The sequence below is a fragment of the Delphinus delphis genome, chromosome 8, assembly GCF_949987515.2.
Source record: "Delphinus delphis chromosome 8, mDelDel1.2, whole genome shotgun sequence".
Lineage (NCBI taxonomy): Eukaryota > Metazoa > Chordata > Mammalia > Artiodactyla > Delphinidae > Delphinus > Delphinus delphis.
Window position 1 is genome coordinate 27,705,971 of NC_082690.1, and position 18,392 is coordinate 27,724,362.

Below are 18,392 nucleotides of genomic sequence, written 5' to 3' on the forward strand. Positions count from 1 at the left end.
TTTGGAAAACAACCTCCTTGTTCTGTTCTATTTTCATTTTTCCATAGTACTTATCACCTCTGACATTTCCTAGACAATTTATTTATTGTCTAATGTGTACTATCTGTCTTCTCTGATACAATGTAAACTCCTCAAATACAGGGATTTTTGTTTTCTTCACTAATGTAACCCCTGCACACAGACCAGTGACTGACATATAGAAGACACTCAAACATTTGCTGAGTAAATGAACAAACTTAAAAATAGTATTTAAGACCATTTTATTGAGAAAATTACCTTGGGAGAGAGTGAATACAGTAGTTATGGTTTGAGAATAGGCATTTCAACACTTAGAAGTTGACAAGAGGAGAAACCAGCAAAGGAGATTGAGAGGATGCAGCCAGTAAGGAAAGAGGATAAATAAGAGACAGTGTTCTAGAAGCAAAGTAAAAATAGTGTTTCAAGAAGGGGAAGTGATCAAGTATGCCAATGAAGCTGATAGAGTAAGATGAGCACTGAGAATAAATTATTCGATTTGGCAATGTGGAAGGAACTGAGGACCTTACCATAAACAAAACTAAAACTAGTAGAATGGTGAGGATGAAGTCTGACTACTGAGAACAGGAAGAAGATGGAAGGAAAGGAAACAGATTTTTTTTTTTTAATGAATTTTGCTCAACTGGAGAAGAGAAATGGCTAGGGGTGGCAGTATGATGCCAGGGCTTGTTGTTGATATATTATAAAAGGTTTTGTATGCTAATTGAAATAATCTTACAGAGAGGAAAAAATCTAATAATTCAGAGGGTAGAGGCATTTGAGTAGGTGAAAAAGGATGAAATCTAGTAGTACATAAATGAGTTGACTAGCTCTAGGTAAGGACAACAAAATAATTTACCTACAGTTATCAAGAGGAGAAGCAGAGTACCTGGGTACAGATGCAGGTATATTAATTAGATGTGGTAGAAACTCCTTCTATTTAGTTCTATTTTCTCAGTAAAACAGGAAGCAAGATTCATCAGCTAAGAATGAAGACAGAGGAGGTGTAAATAGTCCTTTAGCACTGGACTTGAACACACTTGGCACATATCTTGCATTAGAACTTATATTGTGCTGTAATTATTATTTTTTTTTTAACATCTTTATTGGGGTATAATTGCTCTACAATGGTGTGTTAGTTTCTGCTTTATAACAAAGTGAATCAGTCATACATAAACATATGTTCCCATATGTCTTCCCTCTTGCGTCTCCCTCCCTCCCACCTTCCCTATCCCACCCCTCCAGGCTGTCACAAAGCACCGAGCCAATATCCCTGTGCCATGCGGCTGCTTCCCACTAGCTATCTACCTTACTACGTTTGTTAGGTTTGTTAGTGTGTATATGCCCATGACTCTCTCTCGCCCTGTCACAGCTCACCCTTCCCCCTCCCCATAACCTCAAGTAAGTCCGTTCTCTAGGAGGTCTGCGTCTTTATTCCTGCTTTACCCCTAGGTTCTTCATGACATTTTTTTTCTTAAATTCCATATATATGTGTTAGCATACGGTATTTGTCTTTCTCTTTCTGACTTACTTCACTCTGTATGACAGACTCTAGGTCTATCCACCTCATTACAAATAGCTCCATTTCGTTTCTTTTTATGGCTGAGTAATATTCCATTGTATATATGTGCCACATCTTCTTTATGTAATTATTTTTGAACATATCTCTTGCACCACTAAACTATGAAATAATTTAAGGTATAGGAAGTATTTTTTTATTTTTGTACTACCAGTATGCAACAAAACGCCCTGCAAACAAATGTTTGTTAACTCACTGATTGAATAAATGAATGTTAAAGATTCCTCTGAGACTTTGCAGCAAGGCCAAAAGAGTCTGAAAACAGCGAAAAATAAAATACTATCAAGTATCAAGTATGTGATAATAACTTAAATCCAATTTGTAAATATTGAGAATCTGAAACCATTAAACTTCCAACTTTTATTAAAATTTTAAAACTTCAGATAGAACATAAACATTTCTCTTTTTTCAAGATACTAAAGAAATGAGATGTCAATATTAAAAATAACTACGTCGAGTTAGGAGTTACTCTAGAGTACATGTCACATTGATTCTAAATATTCAACATTTCATGACAAAACGTCAAGGTTCCGCTCCAAAAAAATCAACATCTTTGAAAAAGGGTTACTACAAAAATATCTTCCATATAAAAAATGAAGTAGGAACACTCTTAGAGACCATGGCCATATTTTATATGTATAGGGTTTTTCTCTTCACACCAAGTGTTAAGAATACAGGAAAATGAAGAACCTTAGATCATATGGGACAACAGAATGTGTTCCTGACACTAAAAATACTCACATTACTTAAGATTTTGTAATAATCAATACAACCTCAAAATGATGATTTGGCTAAAATTTTTAACTTTCATACAAACCCCAAACAACTGTAAACTGTAATTTTTGGAACAATTACTTTTAAAATCACCAAAATTCAAAGACACTATTTAAAAATACAGAAATAAAAACAAATCATGAACATGTTATATACCTTATCTAATTCTTAATTACTTTTGGGACATTCTTTATTCCTTTAATAAAAAGAATAGTAGTAATATATATGCTATTGGTAGAAAATTAAGAGCTTCTATAAAATGCTGTGAAAAGAAATTTCAATTATTACTAAATATGCCAACTCTTAGTTTAAAAAATGCAAAAGAAGCTAGTCAGCAGACTCAAACTTGAAGCAGACCTGCTTCCCTCTGAAGCAATGATTTGCTATACTTCCTAGATAATCCTTCAGAAAAGTCTTTCTATATGTTAATATAAATAGTTCAGAATACCAAGACAGAGGTACAGAACAGGACATGAACAGGTCACATGACATAACTGGTCTTGCTCCACAGTTACTACAGTGAAGTCCACAGGAGCAGGTGGGGAAGGAAACCGACACAATCCAATGATGCAGTTGTCATTAAACCCAGATCATGATTCTCTTCCTATTACCTGATGATCAGTTGTTTAGTTAGATGCAATGGAAATAAAACTGAAAGAAATATGAAGAGGAAATAAAAAATGAAAGGTATGTCTCAACATTTTTTATTTTTGGTGAAGTCAAATGGTTTCCACCACTGAGCAAACTGCAGTACTTTCTTCCTCTGATCCTCAAAGCTTTCTCGGATCCCTTTCCTCCAAAGTCTTGGTTCTACATCCAGCATCCCACCAATGATTTCCTTTCAAAGAATGAGAAAAATACAAACACGTGCATGTATAAATACTAAAAACAGGAATGAAACTATTTCAATTTATTCTGTTACTAAATATAACATTAAGTAGTTCTCCGTGAGGATCAAATTTTACATAGGTATTAGTTTCAAGTTAAAAATAAACATTCTTTTCATTTAGTTCTAACTATGCAAACCCTGTGATTCTAGGGGTCCTAGCTGTGTCTCCTGTCAAACAATTTGTCTATTTTGTTGCTTGTTAACACATCTATCAGACAGCAGCAAAGGGGAGGAAGAGAAAATGGAATTTAACTAATTTGGTCCTTATTAGCTGCTCTGGTAAAAGTTTGAAGAAAAAGTTGATCAACATGTAGCAATTATTAACTTGGTTGTTCAACTACAGTTGAATCTCCGGCTAATGTTCTCCCTACTACCCAGTATAGTTAAAAGCCAGTTTCTTCTACTATTAGCTGTAGATATTTTTTCAGGAAACAAAATCATATTTTAGTACTAATCTAAGCAAACCAAGAATTAGAAATTATAAATCACCTTCATTTAAAAAGTCACATTCCCAAGCCCTGAAAGGAATGGATTTCTGACTGTCTGCTTATTACTCTAGATCATTTCCTTCATGATCCTCTTCCTGTGCTATCAGCTACAGAAATTAATCAAATTTATGATAGTGAGTATCCATGTACAGAAAGATATGGGGGAGATTTATAATGCTTCAAGGAAGGGAAGTACGGTAATACAGGAAAATCTTGGGCTAAGGGTTGAGTTCTGCATATTCAGTCTAGGTCTGCAGGATTGTGTGGTAAGACCTTGGACATAATCACTCTAAGACATAGGTTCTTCATCTTAACAAATATACTAAAGGGACATACTATGTACAAGCAAGTGCCAAATATTGTAGGGGATACAGAGGTAACTAAAATACATTTCTGTGTCTTCAGAAAGCTCATAACAGAATGTGGAGCTGTGGTGGGAGTTATAAAGCAGAATAAGGCAAATGTCAAAGCAGACTACATGGAAACTCAAAAAGAAAGAAGATTCTAATTGTTGGATAAATCAGGAAAAGCTTCATGGAAAAGGAAATCTCTTTTCAGTGGGAAAGGGAAATAAAGGGGTTAAGAGAGACATAGTTTAAAAAGAGGGCACATTTAGATTTAATGCAAGAGTTTCTTGGCACCAGCCAATCACTAGCAATGTAGTTTAAGAAAGCCTAGCTTATAAATTGATCTAAAACTGTCTATAAAGCATCAAGTTTTGTCTCATGGGTACCATATAAGGACTGATTCTTGTTCTGTTACTGAAGCAGATGTTAATGGAAAGAGACCAACCCTTCTTGCTCTCTAAACAACTGCAGGCTGAAGGGAGTTTTGGTCTCATAGGCTGTTTCTTGGAAAGAAGATTTTGGAGAAAACGGATCAATGATGTAATGCTAACTAAAGAAGCTTTCCTTTTAACATTAAAACAGTATCATAAAAATCATAGCACATGCATAATATTGGGGGGGGCGATCTCCCAATTAAATTTATGCAAGTTAAAAAATTGATATTTTATTTCATTTTCACTAGAATTAAGTTTTCTTTTTTTGAAAGAAATAAATGCAGAGTCATAAAGCTTTGAGTTATAAAGCTCTATTGAATAACAACAGAATTTTTCAGAGCAATGAAAACAAATTTCTTTCTAATTAACTCTGGGAAAAGATATTCTGAAAAATTCTCAGACAAGTTTCTGTAACATATCTCAACAGTTCATAGATGAATGTGATTTTAGGCCTCTAGCTAACCTTTAAGGATAACAGCATAAACATTTTTGAGTCCAAACCTCTTACATGTCACTATTCTTTGCAGAAAATGATCTTACACAGGAGATGAAAGTGGGGAGGAAGAACAGGGAACAATGGACAGAGTTCATCTAGGCTCCTCTAATTTAGAGAGAAAGGCCTGAGTTATACTAGATTGAAAGGTCACTTCTAGAGCTGTTATTGCCCAGACTTCTTTTGATTGCTTCAATAGCTACACTAATTTCATTCTAGTCCCTGATACTAACTTACATACTTCCCAGATACTCAGTAGACCTTAAATTTAAGGACTATAACCCTAGAAGGCAATCTGTAGTAACAGAAAAAATCCACTAGCAAAAAATGAAAGATCTACACTCTAGTATCTGTCCAGAAACTATCTGTGTGAAATGAGTGACACATTCTTGGACCATATCGTTCTTAATTATAAATGAAGATGTGAGATCATTTGTTCTCTAGTTCAACCATGAGCTTATGCACCCCTTGTTTCTGTCACTTAGCACATGACCATGGGGAAGTTATATAGCCTCTCTGTAGCTCAGTTTCATCATCTATAAAATGAAAGTATAAAAATATCTATATAATAGAGTTATTGTGAGCATTAAATGAGTGCTCAGAACAGTAACAGGCTCATTGTAAACCCTCAATGAGTGCGTTATCATCATTATCAATTATCATCAATCACTCTCAGCACAAGCCTGGCTGACTCCACAGGAAAAACATTATAGTCACCATTGACACTGTCAACAAATGTTTGGTTACAAAGTAATATTCCTGTTATAAATATTCTGGGATATATTTATTAACAGTTTCTGGGTACTCCCTCTAAAACTTGGGTGGAACAGTAATAACCAACTTCACTATATATTGTGCCCAAAGTTTTGATTTCCCTTCAAAAGAAAAGTGTTACAAAATTGCCAAACTCTGGTACTTTACTAAATTTGTGAGCATACCTTTCCAAAGTAATGAGGGAATTTGTGTTGATCTTCAATGACATGGGCAAACCCTCCCTGGAGGCCAAAATTCACAGAGAAGTAAGGTAAGCCTCTGGGTACCTAAATAAACAGATAAATCACACATGAATACAGCATGAAATCAGAAAGTTATGCTTAATCCCTCTTCCTAATTAAGCATCCCTCAAGACAAACGTATACACTGAATTTCCAGTTCTATAGGTATTTAAACAATAACCTAACTTCTTAAATAAAACATTTCATTTGGTAGCCTTTCAGCTAGATAGTGCTTTATAATATCCAGCAATTATAATCAGAACCAATTATTTTTGTCTTATGGGGGAACAGGAAAGAAAAGGCATTTTTAAAATATATAACAACCGAGTAATTTTCCTTAAACTATGCAAATAGAGATTAAGGATATACTTTCTTATATTTTCCTCACAATGCAGAGGTATAACATTCCTGAGATTATACTGCTATTTATTGATCAAAGATAAATTAAACATGAACAATCATAGTTTTTTATTAACTGGTGAGGTGGGTATAGAAATTTTTAGTTTACCAACCTTGTTTCAAAATATTTCCATGATTAGCTATTATCTTTCCCTGTCTTTTATCCCTCCCTCTTTCTATACACACTCACGCACAGACACACAAACACACACACACGTGTGCATGCATGAAGTATTTTAAACACTATCTTGATTGGAAAAGGCCATAATTTCTAGCTTTAAAAGTTAAGTAGATCTTGTGTCCTTGCAAGTTTTTCCTTCAAGCCCTTATTCTGTCACTAGAAAGTATTCAAACTGTCAATTTAAAGTAATATCTCTCTCCTCTAATACCCTTATACAGTCAGCATTTACTAATTTTGGCAGTGAATTACATATTTCTACTTAACTATATATATTTTGTATTGTGTCCTCAGGAAGGCATGACTTGGAAAGAGATAGTATGGTATGGTGGAAGAAGAGTGGTCATCTTGAAATAGTATAAAGCAATTAAAATTGGGGATTATAAAGACTTGTTCAGGTTATAGGAAAAGCATAATTAAAAAATAATCCGTTTACAAAATAGTACAATACGTAAAATGCAGAGAAATGGGTTACTACTTTGTGCTTTTTAAAAATATTTTCACATTTTAAAATAAAATGTGAAAACATGTATGACACAGACAATTAGGAAAAAAATAAAGAGAAAGACAAGGCTCTAATCACAGCTCTGATACTTATAACTACGTAACTTCAGGCAAGTTATTTAACATCTGTGAGTCTCATGAGAAATATGAAGAGCTCAGAAGTCTGCTGTGAAGATCAAATAGAAAAATGTATATAAATGCTTGGCACAGAGAATATTATTCAAATATGACTTTCACTTCCATCTATTAATAGCACTTTGTGCAAATCTGATAGTCAAAGAAAAAGAAATGGAAGGCTCCGTTAAAATATATATATATATATATATATATGTATATATGTATATATTTTTAACATCTTTATTGGAGTATAATTGCTTTACAATGGTGTGTTAGTTTCTGCTTTATAACAAAATGAATCAGCTATACATATACATATATCCCCATATCTCTTCCCTCTTGCGTCTCCCTCCCTCCCACCCTCCTTACCCCACCCCTCTAGGTGGTCAAAAAGCACAGAGCTGTTCTCCCTGTGCTATGCAGCTGCTTCCCACGAGCTATCAGTTTTACATTTGGTAGTGTATATGTGTTCATGCCACTCTCACACTTTGTCCCAGTTTACCCTTCCCTCTCCCTGTGTCCTCAAGTCCATTCTCTAGTAGGTCTGTGTCTTTATTCCCAATGCTGCACCTAGGTTCTTCATGATCATTTTTTTTTAATATTCCATACATATGTGTTAGCATACGGTATTTGTCTTTCTTTTTCTGACTTTCTTCACTCTGTATGACAGACTCAAGGTCCATCCACCTCACTACAAATAACTCAATTTCGTTTCTTTTTATGGCTGAGTAATATTCCATTGTATATATGTGCCAATTCTTCTTCTTTATCCATTCATCTGTTGATGGACACTTAGGTTGCTTCCATGTCCTGGTTACTGTAAATAGAGTTGCAATGAACATTGTGGTACATGACACTTTTTGAATTATGGTTTTCTCAGGGTATATACCAAGAAGTGGGATTGCTGGGTGGTATGGTATTTCTACTTTTAGTTTTTTAAGGAAGCACCATACTGTTCTCCATAGTGGCTGTATCAATTTACATTCCCACCAACAGTGCAAGAGGGTTCCCTTTTCTCCACACCCTCTCCAGCATTTACTGTTTGTAGATTTTTTGATGATGGCCATTCTGACAGGTGTGAGGTGATACCTCATTTTAGTTTTGATTTGCATTACTCTAATGATTAATGATGTTGAGCATTCTTTCATGTGTTTGTTGGCAATCTGTATATCTTCTTTGGAGAAATGTCTATTTAGGTCTTCTGCCCATGTTTGGATTGGGTTGTTTGTTTATTTGATATTGAGCTGCATGAGCTGCTTGTAAATTTTGGAGATTAATCCTTTGTCAGTTGCTTCATTTGCAAACATTTTCTCCCATTCTGAGAGCTGTCTTTTGGTCTTGTTTATGGTTTCCTTTGCTGTGCAAAAGTTTTGAGTTTCATTAGGTCCCATTTTTTAATTTTTGTATTTTTTGCATTTCTTTAGGAGATGGGTCAAAAAGGATCTTGCTGTGACTTATGTCATAGAGTGTTCTGCCTATGTTTCCCTCTAAGAGTTTTATAGTGTCTGGCCTTACATTTAGGTCTTTAATCCATTTTGAGTTTATTTTTGTGAATGGTGTTAGGGAGAGTTCTAATTTCATTCTTTTACATGTAGCTGTCCAGTTTTCCCCGCACCACTTATTGAAGAGGCTGTCTTTTCGCCATTGTATATTCTTGCCTCCTTTATCAAAAATAAGGTGACCATAGGTGCATGGGTTTATCTCGGCTTTCTATCCTGTTCCATTGATCTATATTTCTGTTTTTGTTCCAGTACCATATTGTCTTGATTACTGTAGCTTTGTAGTATAGTCTGAAGTCAGGGAGTCTGATTCCTCCAGCTCCGTTTTTCTTTCTCAAGATTGCTTTGGCTATTTGGGGTCTTTTGTATTTCCATACAAATTGTGAAATTTTTTGTTCTAGTTCTGTGAAAAATGCCTTTGGTAATTTGATAGAGATTGCATTGAATCTGCAGACTGCTTTGGGTACTAGAGTCATTTTCACAATGTTGATTCTTCCAATCCAAGAACATGGTATATCTCTCCATCTGTTTGTATCATCTTTAATTTCTTTCACCAGTTTCATAGTTTTTTCCATACAGGTCTTTTGTCTCCTTAGGTAGGTTTATTCCTAGGTATTTTATTCTTTTTGTTGCAGTGGTAAATGGGAGTGTTTCCTTAATTTCTCTTTCAGATTTTTCATCATTAGTGTATAGGAATGCAAGGGATTTCTGTGCATTAATTTTGTATCCTGCTACTTTGCCAAATTCATTGATTAGCTCTAGTAGTTCTCTGGTAGCATCTTTAGGATTCTCTATGTATAGTATCATGTCATCTGCAAACAGTGACAGCTTTACTTCTTCTTTTCTGATTTGGATTTCTTTTTCTTTTCTGATTGCTGTGGCTAAAACTTCCAAAACAATGTTATATAATAGTGGTGAGAGTGGGCAATCTTGTCTTGTTCCTGATCTTAGTGGAAATGGTTTCAGTTTTTCACCATTGAGGACGATGTTGGCTGTGGGTTTGTCATATATGGCCTTTATTATCATTAAAATATTTTTGCTACCTGAAGTAGATCAACGTGTGAGACATGAATTTGAATGGCTAAAATCATGTTGTAGACTACCATCAATTAAAAAGCAGTACTTTGAGGAAGAGATAACTTCAGAAAGCAATTTATGATGACAGTGCCCATGCTTTTTGTTTGTATTACACTGTGTTTGGCAGAAAAAATGGCTTCCATGTTACGTTGTATGGCCAAAAGGACTTTGCAGATACAATTAAGTTAGGGGTCTTGAAATGGGGAGATTATCCTGGGTTATATAGCATATGATAGGAGGATCAGAGTCAGAGAAAGACTGGAAAATGCTATACTGGTTGACTTTGAACACAAAGGAAAGAACCACAAGCCATGGAATGCAGGTGGTTTCTAGAAACGAAAAAGGCAAGGGAATGGATTCTCCCTGAGAGCCTCCAAAGGAAAAAAAAAAAAAAAAAAAGTAGGCCTGCTAACACCTTGACTTAGCCCAGTAAAACCGAGTTCATATTTGTGACTTCCAGAACTATGAGATAACAAATGTGCTGTTTTTAAAGCACTAAGTTTGTGGTAATTTGTATATATCAATACATACCAAAGCTCAACAACATATGGCATAATTGCCTAGATGGCAAAATGAACACATTATTTCTAAACAAAGAACAGTTGCGTGCCACAAGAACTCTTCTCTCACTGCAGGCAGAAAAGGTACCTAATGTCTTGCCTGAAGAGTTGTGAGTCGGTAGGCATTGCAAAGAATTCAGTATAAAAGTATATGTACATTTAGCACTTCCTTTTCCTGCCTTGACCAGCCGGAGGGATAGAAGTTGGAACATTGGCACCACCCATGAAGAGTACTGACAGAATTACAGCAAAAAATTTTACTGATGATAGGAAAACAGTAGTATTTGAGCTTTCCCCTTTTAATATTCCAGATTTTAATCCTGACTTCGTATAATTGTCCTCATATTTGATGGTCTTAGGGTAAACCCAAATTTTCCTTGAGGTGGACTTTGCTTAGCTTTGAAGCTCAAACCCAAGATGTCTTAGATGTTTTTCAACTGTTACAGTTAACACAAAATTACAGTTAAAAATCATATTAAAAAGTAGAGGGGGAGAATTGGGAAGATGGCGGGGGGAATTGGGAAGATGGCGGAAGAGTAAGACACGGAGATCACCTTCCTCCCCACAGATACACCAGAAATACATCTACACGAGGAACAACTCCTACAGAACACCTACTGAACGCTGGCAGAAGACCTCAGACTTCCCAAAAGACAAGAAACTCTCCACGTACCTGGGTAGGGCAAAACAAAAAAGAATAAAAAGAGACAAAAGGATAGGGACGGGACCTGCACCAGTAGGAGGGAGCTGTGAAGGAAGAACAGTTTCCACACACTAGGAAGCCCCTTCGCGGGCAGAGACTGCGGGTGGTGGAGGGGGAAAGCTTCGGGGCGGAAACTCCGGAAGAGAGCACATCAACAGGGGTGCGGAGGGCAAAGCGGAGAGATTCCCGCACAGAGGATTGGTGCCGACCAGCACTCACCAGCCCGAGAGGTTTGTCTGCTCACCCGCTGGGGCGGGCACGGCTGGCAGCTGATGCTCGGGCTTCGGTAGGAGTGCAGGGAGAGGACTGGGGTTGGCGGCATGAACACAGCCTGCAGGGCGTCACTGCACCACGGCTAGCCGGGAGGGAGTCCGGGGAAAACTGTGGACCTGCCGAAGAGGCAAGAGACTTTTTCTTGCCTCTTTATTTCCTGGTGCACGAGGAGAGGGGATTAAGAGTGCTGCTTAAAGGAGCTCTAGAGACGGGCGCGAGCCGCAGCTAACAGGGCGGACCACAGAGACGGGCATGAGACGCTAAGGCGGCTGCTGCCACCAACAAGAAGCCTGTGTGCGAGCACAGGTCACTATCCACACCTCCCTTCATGGGAGCCTGTGCAGCCCGCCACTGCCAGGGTCCTGGGATCCAGGGAAAACTTCCCGAGGAGAACGCATGGCAAGCCTCAGGCTGGTGCAACGTCCTGCCGGTCTTTGCTGCCGCAGGCTCGCCCCGCATTTGCACCCCTCCCTCCCCCCGGCCTGAGAGAACCTGAGTCCCTGAAGCAGCTGCTCCTTTAACCCCGTCCTGTCTGAGCGAAGAACAGACGCCCTCCGGCGACCTACACACAGAGGCAGGGCCAAATCCAAAGCTGAGCCCCGGGAGCTGTGCGAACAAAGAAGAGAAAGGGAAGTCTCTCCCAGCAGCCTCAGAAGCAGCGGATTAAAGCTCCACAATCAACTTGATGTATACTGCATCTGTGGAATACCCGAATAGACAACTAATCATCCCAAATTGAGGAGGTGGACTTTGATAGCAAGATTTATTATTTTTTCCCCTTTACCTCTTTTTGTGTGTATGTGTATGCTTCTGTGTGAGATTTTGTCTGTATAGCTTTGTTTTCACCATTTGTCCTAGGTTTCTATCCATCCGTTTTTTTATTCAGAGCCATGTGCATGAAAGGCTCTTGGTGCTGCAGCCAGGAGTCAGTGCTGCACCTCTGAGGTGGGAGAGCCAACTTCAGAACACTGGTCCACAAGTGACCTCCCAGCTCCAAATAATATCAAACGGCGAAAATCTCCCAGAGATCTCCATCTCAACACCAACACCCAGCTTCACTCAATGACCAGCAAGCTACAGTGCTGGACACCCTATGCCAAACAACTAGCAAGACAGGAACACAAGCCCACCCATTAGCAGAGAGGATGCCTAAAATCATAATAAGTCCACAGACACCCCAAAACACACCACCAGACGTGGACCTGCCCACCAGAAAGACAAGATCCAGCCTTATCCACCAGAACACAGACACTAGGCCCCTCCACCAGGAAGCCTACACAACCCACTGAACCAACTTTAGCCAATGGGGACAGACACCGAAAACAACAGGAACTACGAACCTGCAGCCTGCAAAAAGGAGACCCCAAACACAGTAAGATAAGCAAAATGAGAAAACAGAAAAACACACAGCAGATGAAGGAGCAAGGTAAAAACCCACCAGACCTAACAAATGAAGAGGAAATAGCCAGTCTACCTGAAAAAGAATTCAGAATAATGATAGTAAGGATGATCCAAAATCTTGGAAATAGAATGGACAAAATGCAAGAATAAGTTAACAAGGACCTAGAAGAACTAAAGATGAAACTAACAACGATGAACAACACAATAAATGAAATTAAAAATACTCTAGATGGGATCAATAGCAGCATAACTGAGGCAGAAGAACGGATAAGTGACCGGGAAGGTAAAATAGTGGAAATAACTACTGCAGAGCAGAATAAAGAAAAAAGAATGAAAAGAACTGAGGACTATCTCAGAGACCTCTGGGACAACATTAAATGCACCAACATTCGAATTATAGGGGTTCCAGAAGAAGAAGAGAAAAAGAAAGGGACTGAGAAAATATTTGAAGAGATTATAGTTGAAAACTTCTCTAACATGGGAAAGGAAATATTTAGTCAAGTCCAGGAAGCACAGAGAGTCCCATACAGGATAAATCCAAGGAAAAACACGCCAAGACACATATTAATCAAACTGTCAAAAATTAGATACAAAGAAAACATATTAAAAGCAGCAAGGGAAAAACAACAAATAACACACAAGGGAATCCACATAAGGTTAACAGCTGATTTTTCAGCAGAAACTCTGAAAGCCAGAAGGGACTGGCAGGACATACTTAAAGTGATGAAGGAGAAGAACCTACAACCAAGATTACCCTACCCAGCAAGGATCTCATTCAGATATGATGGAGAAATTAAAACCTTTACAGACAAGCAAAAGCTGAGAGAGTTCAGCACCATCAAACCAGCTTTACAACAAATGTTAAAGGATCTTCTCTAGGGAAGAAACACAAGAGAAGAAAAGACTTACAATAACAAACCCAAAACAATTAAGAAAATGGGAATAGGAACAGGCATATCCATAATTACCTTAAGTGTAAATAGATTAAACGCTCCCACCAAAAAACACAGATTGGCTGAATGGATACCAAAACAAGACCCATATATATGCTGTCTACAAGAGACCCACTTCAGACCTAGAGACACATACAGACTGAAAGTGAGGGGATGGAAAAAGATATTCCAAGCAAATGGAAACCAAAAGTAACCTGGAGTAGCAATTCTCACATCAGACAAAATAGACGTTAAAATAAAGACTACTACAAGAGACAAAGAAGGTCACTACATAATGATAAAGGGATCGATCCAAGAAGAAGATGTAACAATTGTAAATATTTATACACCCAACATAAGAGCACCTCAATACATAAGGCAAATACTAACAGCCATAAAAGGGGAAATTGACAGTAACACATTCATAGTAGGGGACTTTAACACCCCACTTTCACCAATGGACAGATCATCCAAAATGAAAATGAATAAGGAAACACAAGCTTTAAATGATACATTAAACAAGATGGACCTAATTGATATTTATAGGACATTCCATCCAAAAACAACAGAAAACACATTTTTCTCAAGTGGAACATTCTCCAGGATACATCATATCTTGGGTCACAAGTCAAGCCTTGGTAAATTTAAGAAAATTGAAATTGTTTCAAGTATCTTTTCCGACCGCAATGCTATGAGGCTAGATATCAATTACAGGAAAAATCTGTAAAAAATACAAACACGTGGAGGCTAAACAATACACTACTTCATAACCAAGTGATCACTGAAGAAATCAAAGAGGAAATCAAAAAATACCTAGAAATAAATGACAATGGAGACACGATGACCCAAAACCTACGGGATGCAGCAAAAGCAGTTCTAAGAGGGAAGTTTATAGCAATACAATCCTACCTCAAGAAACAGGAAACATCTTGAATAAACAACCTAACCTTGCACGTAAAGCAGTTAGAGAAAGAAGAACAAAAAACCCCCAAAATTAGCAGAAGGAAAGAAATCATAAAGATCAAATCAGAAATAAATGAAAGAGAAATGAAGGAAACGACAGCAAAGATCAATAAAACTAAAAGGTGGATCTTTTAGAAGATAAACAAAATTGACAAACTATTAGCCAGACTCATCAAGGAAAAAAAGGAGAAGACAGAAATCAATAGAATTAGAAAAGAAAAAGGAGAACAACTGACACTACAGAAATACAAAAGATCATGAGAGATTACTACAAGCAACTCTATGCTAATAAAATGGACAACCTGGAAGAAATGGACAAATTCTTAGAAATGCACAACGTGTGAAGACTGAATCAGGAAGAAATAGAAAATATGAACAGACTAATCACAAGCACTGAAATTGAAACTGTGATTAAAAACCTTCCAACAAACAAAATCCCAGGACCAGATGGCTTTGCAGGCGAATTCTATCAAACATTTAGAGAAGAGCTAACACCTACCCTTCTCAAACTCTTGCAAAATATAGCAGAGGGAGGAACACTCCCAAACTCATTCTACAAGGCACCACCACCAAAACCAGACAAGGATGTCACAAAGAAAGAAAACTACAGGCCAATATCACTGATGAACATAGATGCAAAAATCCTCAACAAAATACTAGCAAACAATCCAACAGCACATTAAAAGGATCATACACCATGATCAAGTGGGGTTTATTCCACGAATGCAAGGATTCTTCAATATACACAAATCAATCAACATGATACACCATATTAACAAATTGAAGGAGAAAAACCATATCATCATCTAAACAGATGCAGAGAAAGATTTTGACAAAATTCAACACCCATTTATGATAAAAATCCTGCAAAAAGTAGGCATAGAGGGAACTTACCTCAACGTAATAAAGGCCATATTAGACAAAACCACAGTCAACATCATCCTCAATGGTGAAAAACTGAAAGCATTTCCACTAAGATCAGGAACAAGACAAGGTTGTCCACTCTCACCACTCTTATTCAACATAGCTTTGGAAGTTTTAGGCACAGGACTCGGAGAAGAAAAGGAAATAAAAGGAATCCAAATCGGAAAAGCAGAAGTAAAGCTGTCACTGTTTGCAGATGACATGATACTATACATAGAGAATCCTAAAGATGCTACCAGAAAACTACTAGAGCTAATCAATGAATTTGGTAAAGTGGCAGGATACAAAATTAATGCACAGAAATCTCTTGCATTCCTATACACTAATGATGAAAAATCTGAAAGTGAAATCAAGAAAACATTCCCATTTACCACTGCAACAAAAAGAATAAAATATCTAGGAATAAACCTACCTAAGGAGACAAAAGACCTGTATGCAGATAATTATAAGACACTGATGAAAGAAATTAAAGATGATACAAATAGATGGAGAGATATACCATGTTCTTGGATTGGAAGAATCAACATTGTGAAAGTGACTCTACTACCCAAAGCAATTTACAGATTCAATACAATCCCTATCAAACTACCACTGGCATTTTTCACAGAACTAGAACAAAATGTTCACAATTTGTATGGAAACACAAAAGACCCTGAATAGCCAAGGCAATGCTGAGAACGAAAAATGGAGCTGGAGGAATAAGGCTCCCTAACTTCAGACTATACTACAAAGCTACAGTAATTAAGACAGTATGGTACTGGAACAAAAACAAAAATATAGATCAATGGAACCGGATAGAAAGCCCAGAGATAAACCCACACACATATGTTCACCTTATCTTTGATAAAGGAGGCAAGAATGTACAGTGGAGAAAGGACAGCCTCTTCAGTAAGTGGTGCTGGGAAAACTGGACTGGGACATGTAAAACTATGAGATTAGACCACTCCGTAACACCATACACAAAAATAAGCTCAAAGTGGATTAAAGACCTAAATGTAAGGCCAGAAACTATCAAACTATTAGAGGAAAACATAGGCAGAACACTCTATGACATAAATCACAGCAAGATCCTTTTTGACCCACCTCCTAGAGAAATGGAAATAAAAACAAAAATAAACAAACAGGACCTAATAAAACTTCAAGGCTTTTGCACAGCAAAGGAAACCATAAACAAGACCAAAAGACAACCGTCAGAATGCAAGAAAATATTTGCAAATGAAGCAACTGACACAGGATTAATCTCCAAAATTTACAAGCAGCTCATGCAGCTCAGTAACAAAAAAACAAACAACGCAATCCAAAAATGGGCAGACGACCTAAGTAGACATTTCTCCAAAGAAGATATACAGACTGCCAACAAACAGATGAAAGAATGCTCATCATCGTTAATCATTAGAGAAGTGCAAATCAAAACTACAATGAGATATCATCTCACACTAGTCAGAATGGCCATCATCTAGAAAGAATAAAAAATCTAGAAAGAATAAATGCTGGAGAGGGTGTGGAGAAAAGGAAACACTCTTGCACTGCTGGTGGGAATGTGAATTGGTACAGCCACTATGGAGAACAGTATGGAGGTTCCTTAAAAAACTACAAATAGAACTACCATACGACCCAGCAATCCCACTACTGGGCATATACCCTGAGAAAACCATAATTCAAAAAGAGTCAGGTACCAAAATGTTCACTGCAGCTCTATTTACAATAGCCAGGAGATGGAAACAACCTAAGTGTCCGTCATTGGATGAATGGATAAAGAAGATGTGGCACATATATACAATGGAATATTACTCAGCCATAAAAAGAAATGAAATTGAGCTATTTGTAATGAGGTGGATGGACCTAGAGTCTGTCATACAGAGTGAAGTAAGTCAGAAAGAGAAAGACAAATATTGTATGCTAACACATATATATATGGAATTTAAGGAAAAAAAATGTCATGAAGAACCTAGGGGTAAGACAGGAATAAAGACACAGACCTACTAGTGAATGGACTTGAGGACATGGGGTGGGGGTAGGGTAAGCTGGGACAAAGTGAGAGAGTGGCATGGACATATATACACTACCAAACGTAAGGTAGATAGCTAGTGGGAAGCAGCTGCATAGCACAGGGAGATCAGCTCGGTGCTTTGTGATCACCTAGATGGGTGGGATAGGGAGCGTGGGAAGGAGGGAGATGCAAGAGGGAAGAGATATGGGAACATATGTATATACATAACTGATTCACTTTGTTATAAAGCAGAAACTAACACACCATTGTAAAGCAATTAAAGTCCAATAAAGATGTTAAAAAAAAAAAAAAAGATAGCTAGTGGGAAGCAGCCGCATAGCATAGTTAGATCAGCCCGGTGCTTTGTGACCACCTGGATGGGTGAACTAGGGAGGGTGGGAGGGAGGGAGACAGAAGAGGGAGGAGATATGGGAACATATGTATATGTATAACTGATTCACTTCATTATAAAGCAGAAACTAACACATCATTGTAAAGCAATTATACTCCAATAAAGTGGTTAAAAAAAAGAAAAAGTTGAGGAAGAATTCATGTGAAATCTCAATAAAATTGTCTTGTGAAAAAAGACCACTTTCTTGACAAGTTACTGAATATTATGCAACTCCTCTGCAATGAACATTCAGATCTGTTTTTTTTGTATATATCCATGAACTTCACACTACACTGCAAGGAAATAAAAAGACCCAGAGAAAGTAAACAAAAGAGACATAAAAAGAGAAGCTTATACTCACAGAAATAAAAACATAAATCAACAGAGAATCAGAATGAATTACAAATATGTCAATCTCTACTAACAACCAAGAATCCACTATGGAAGAAAAAATCAGCACATCCCCA

The 18,392-nt window shown here is 37.4% G+C and overlaps 1 protein-coding gene across 1 annotated transcript in view; it reads right to left on the reverse strand.

Moving 5' to 3' along the window:
• Positions 1-1,939: 1,939 nt before the first annotated feature.
• The window catches only part of CWF19L2 (CWF19 like cell cycle control factor 2), a 194,905-nt gene continuing 178,452 nt past the window's right edge, over positions 1,940-18,392 (reverse strand). Inside the window, exons 17-18 of the mRNA XM_060018021.1 lie at positions 5,958-6,059; positions 1,940-3,206 (exon numbers count right to left, since the gene is read on the reverse strand). Of these exons, the coding sequence (XP_059874004.1) occupies positions 3,063-3,206; positions 5,958-6,059 (246 nt within the window). The 3' untranslated portion in view covers positions 1,940-3,062. The remainder of the gene's footprint in view (positions 3,207-5,957; positions 6,060-18,392) is intronic.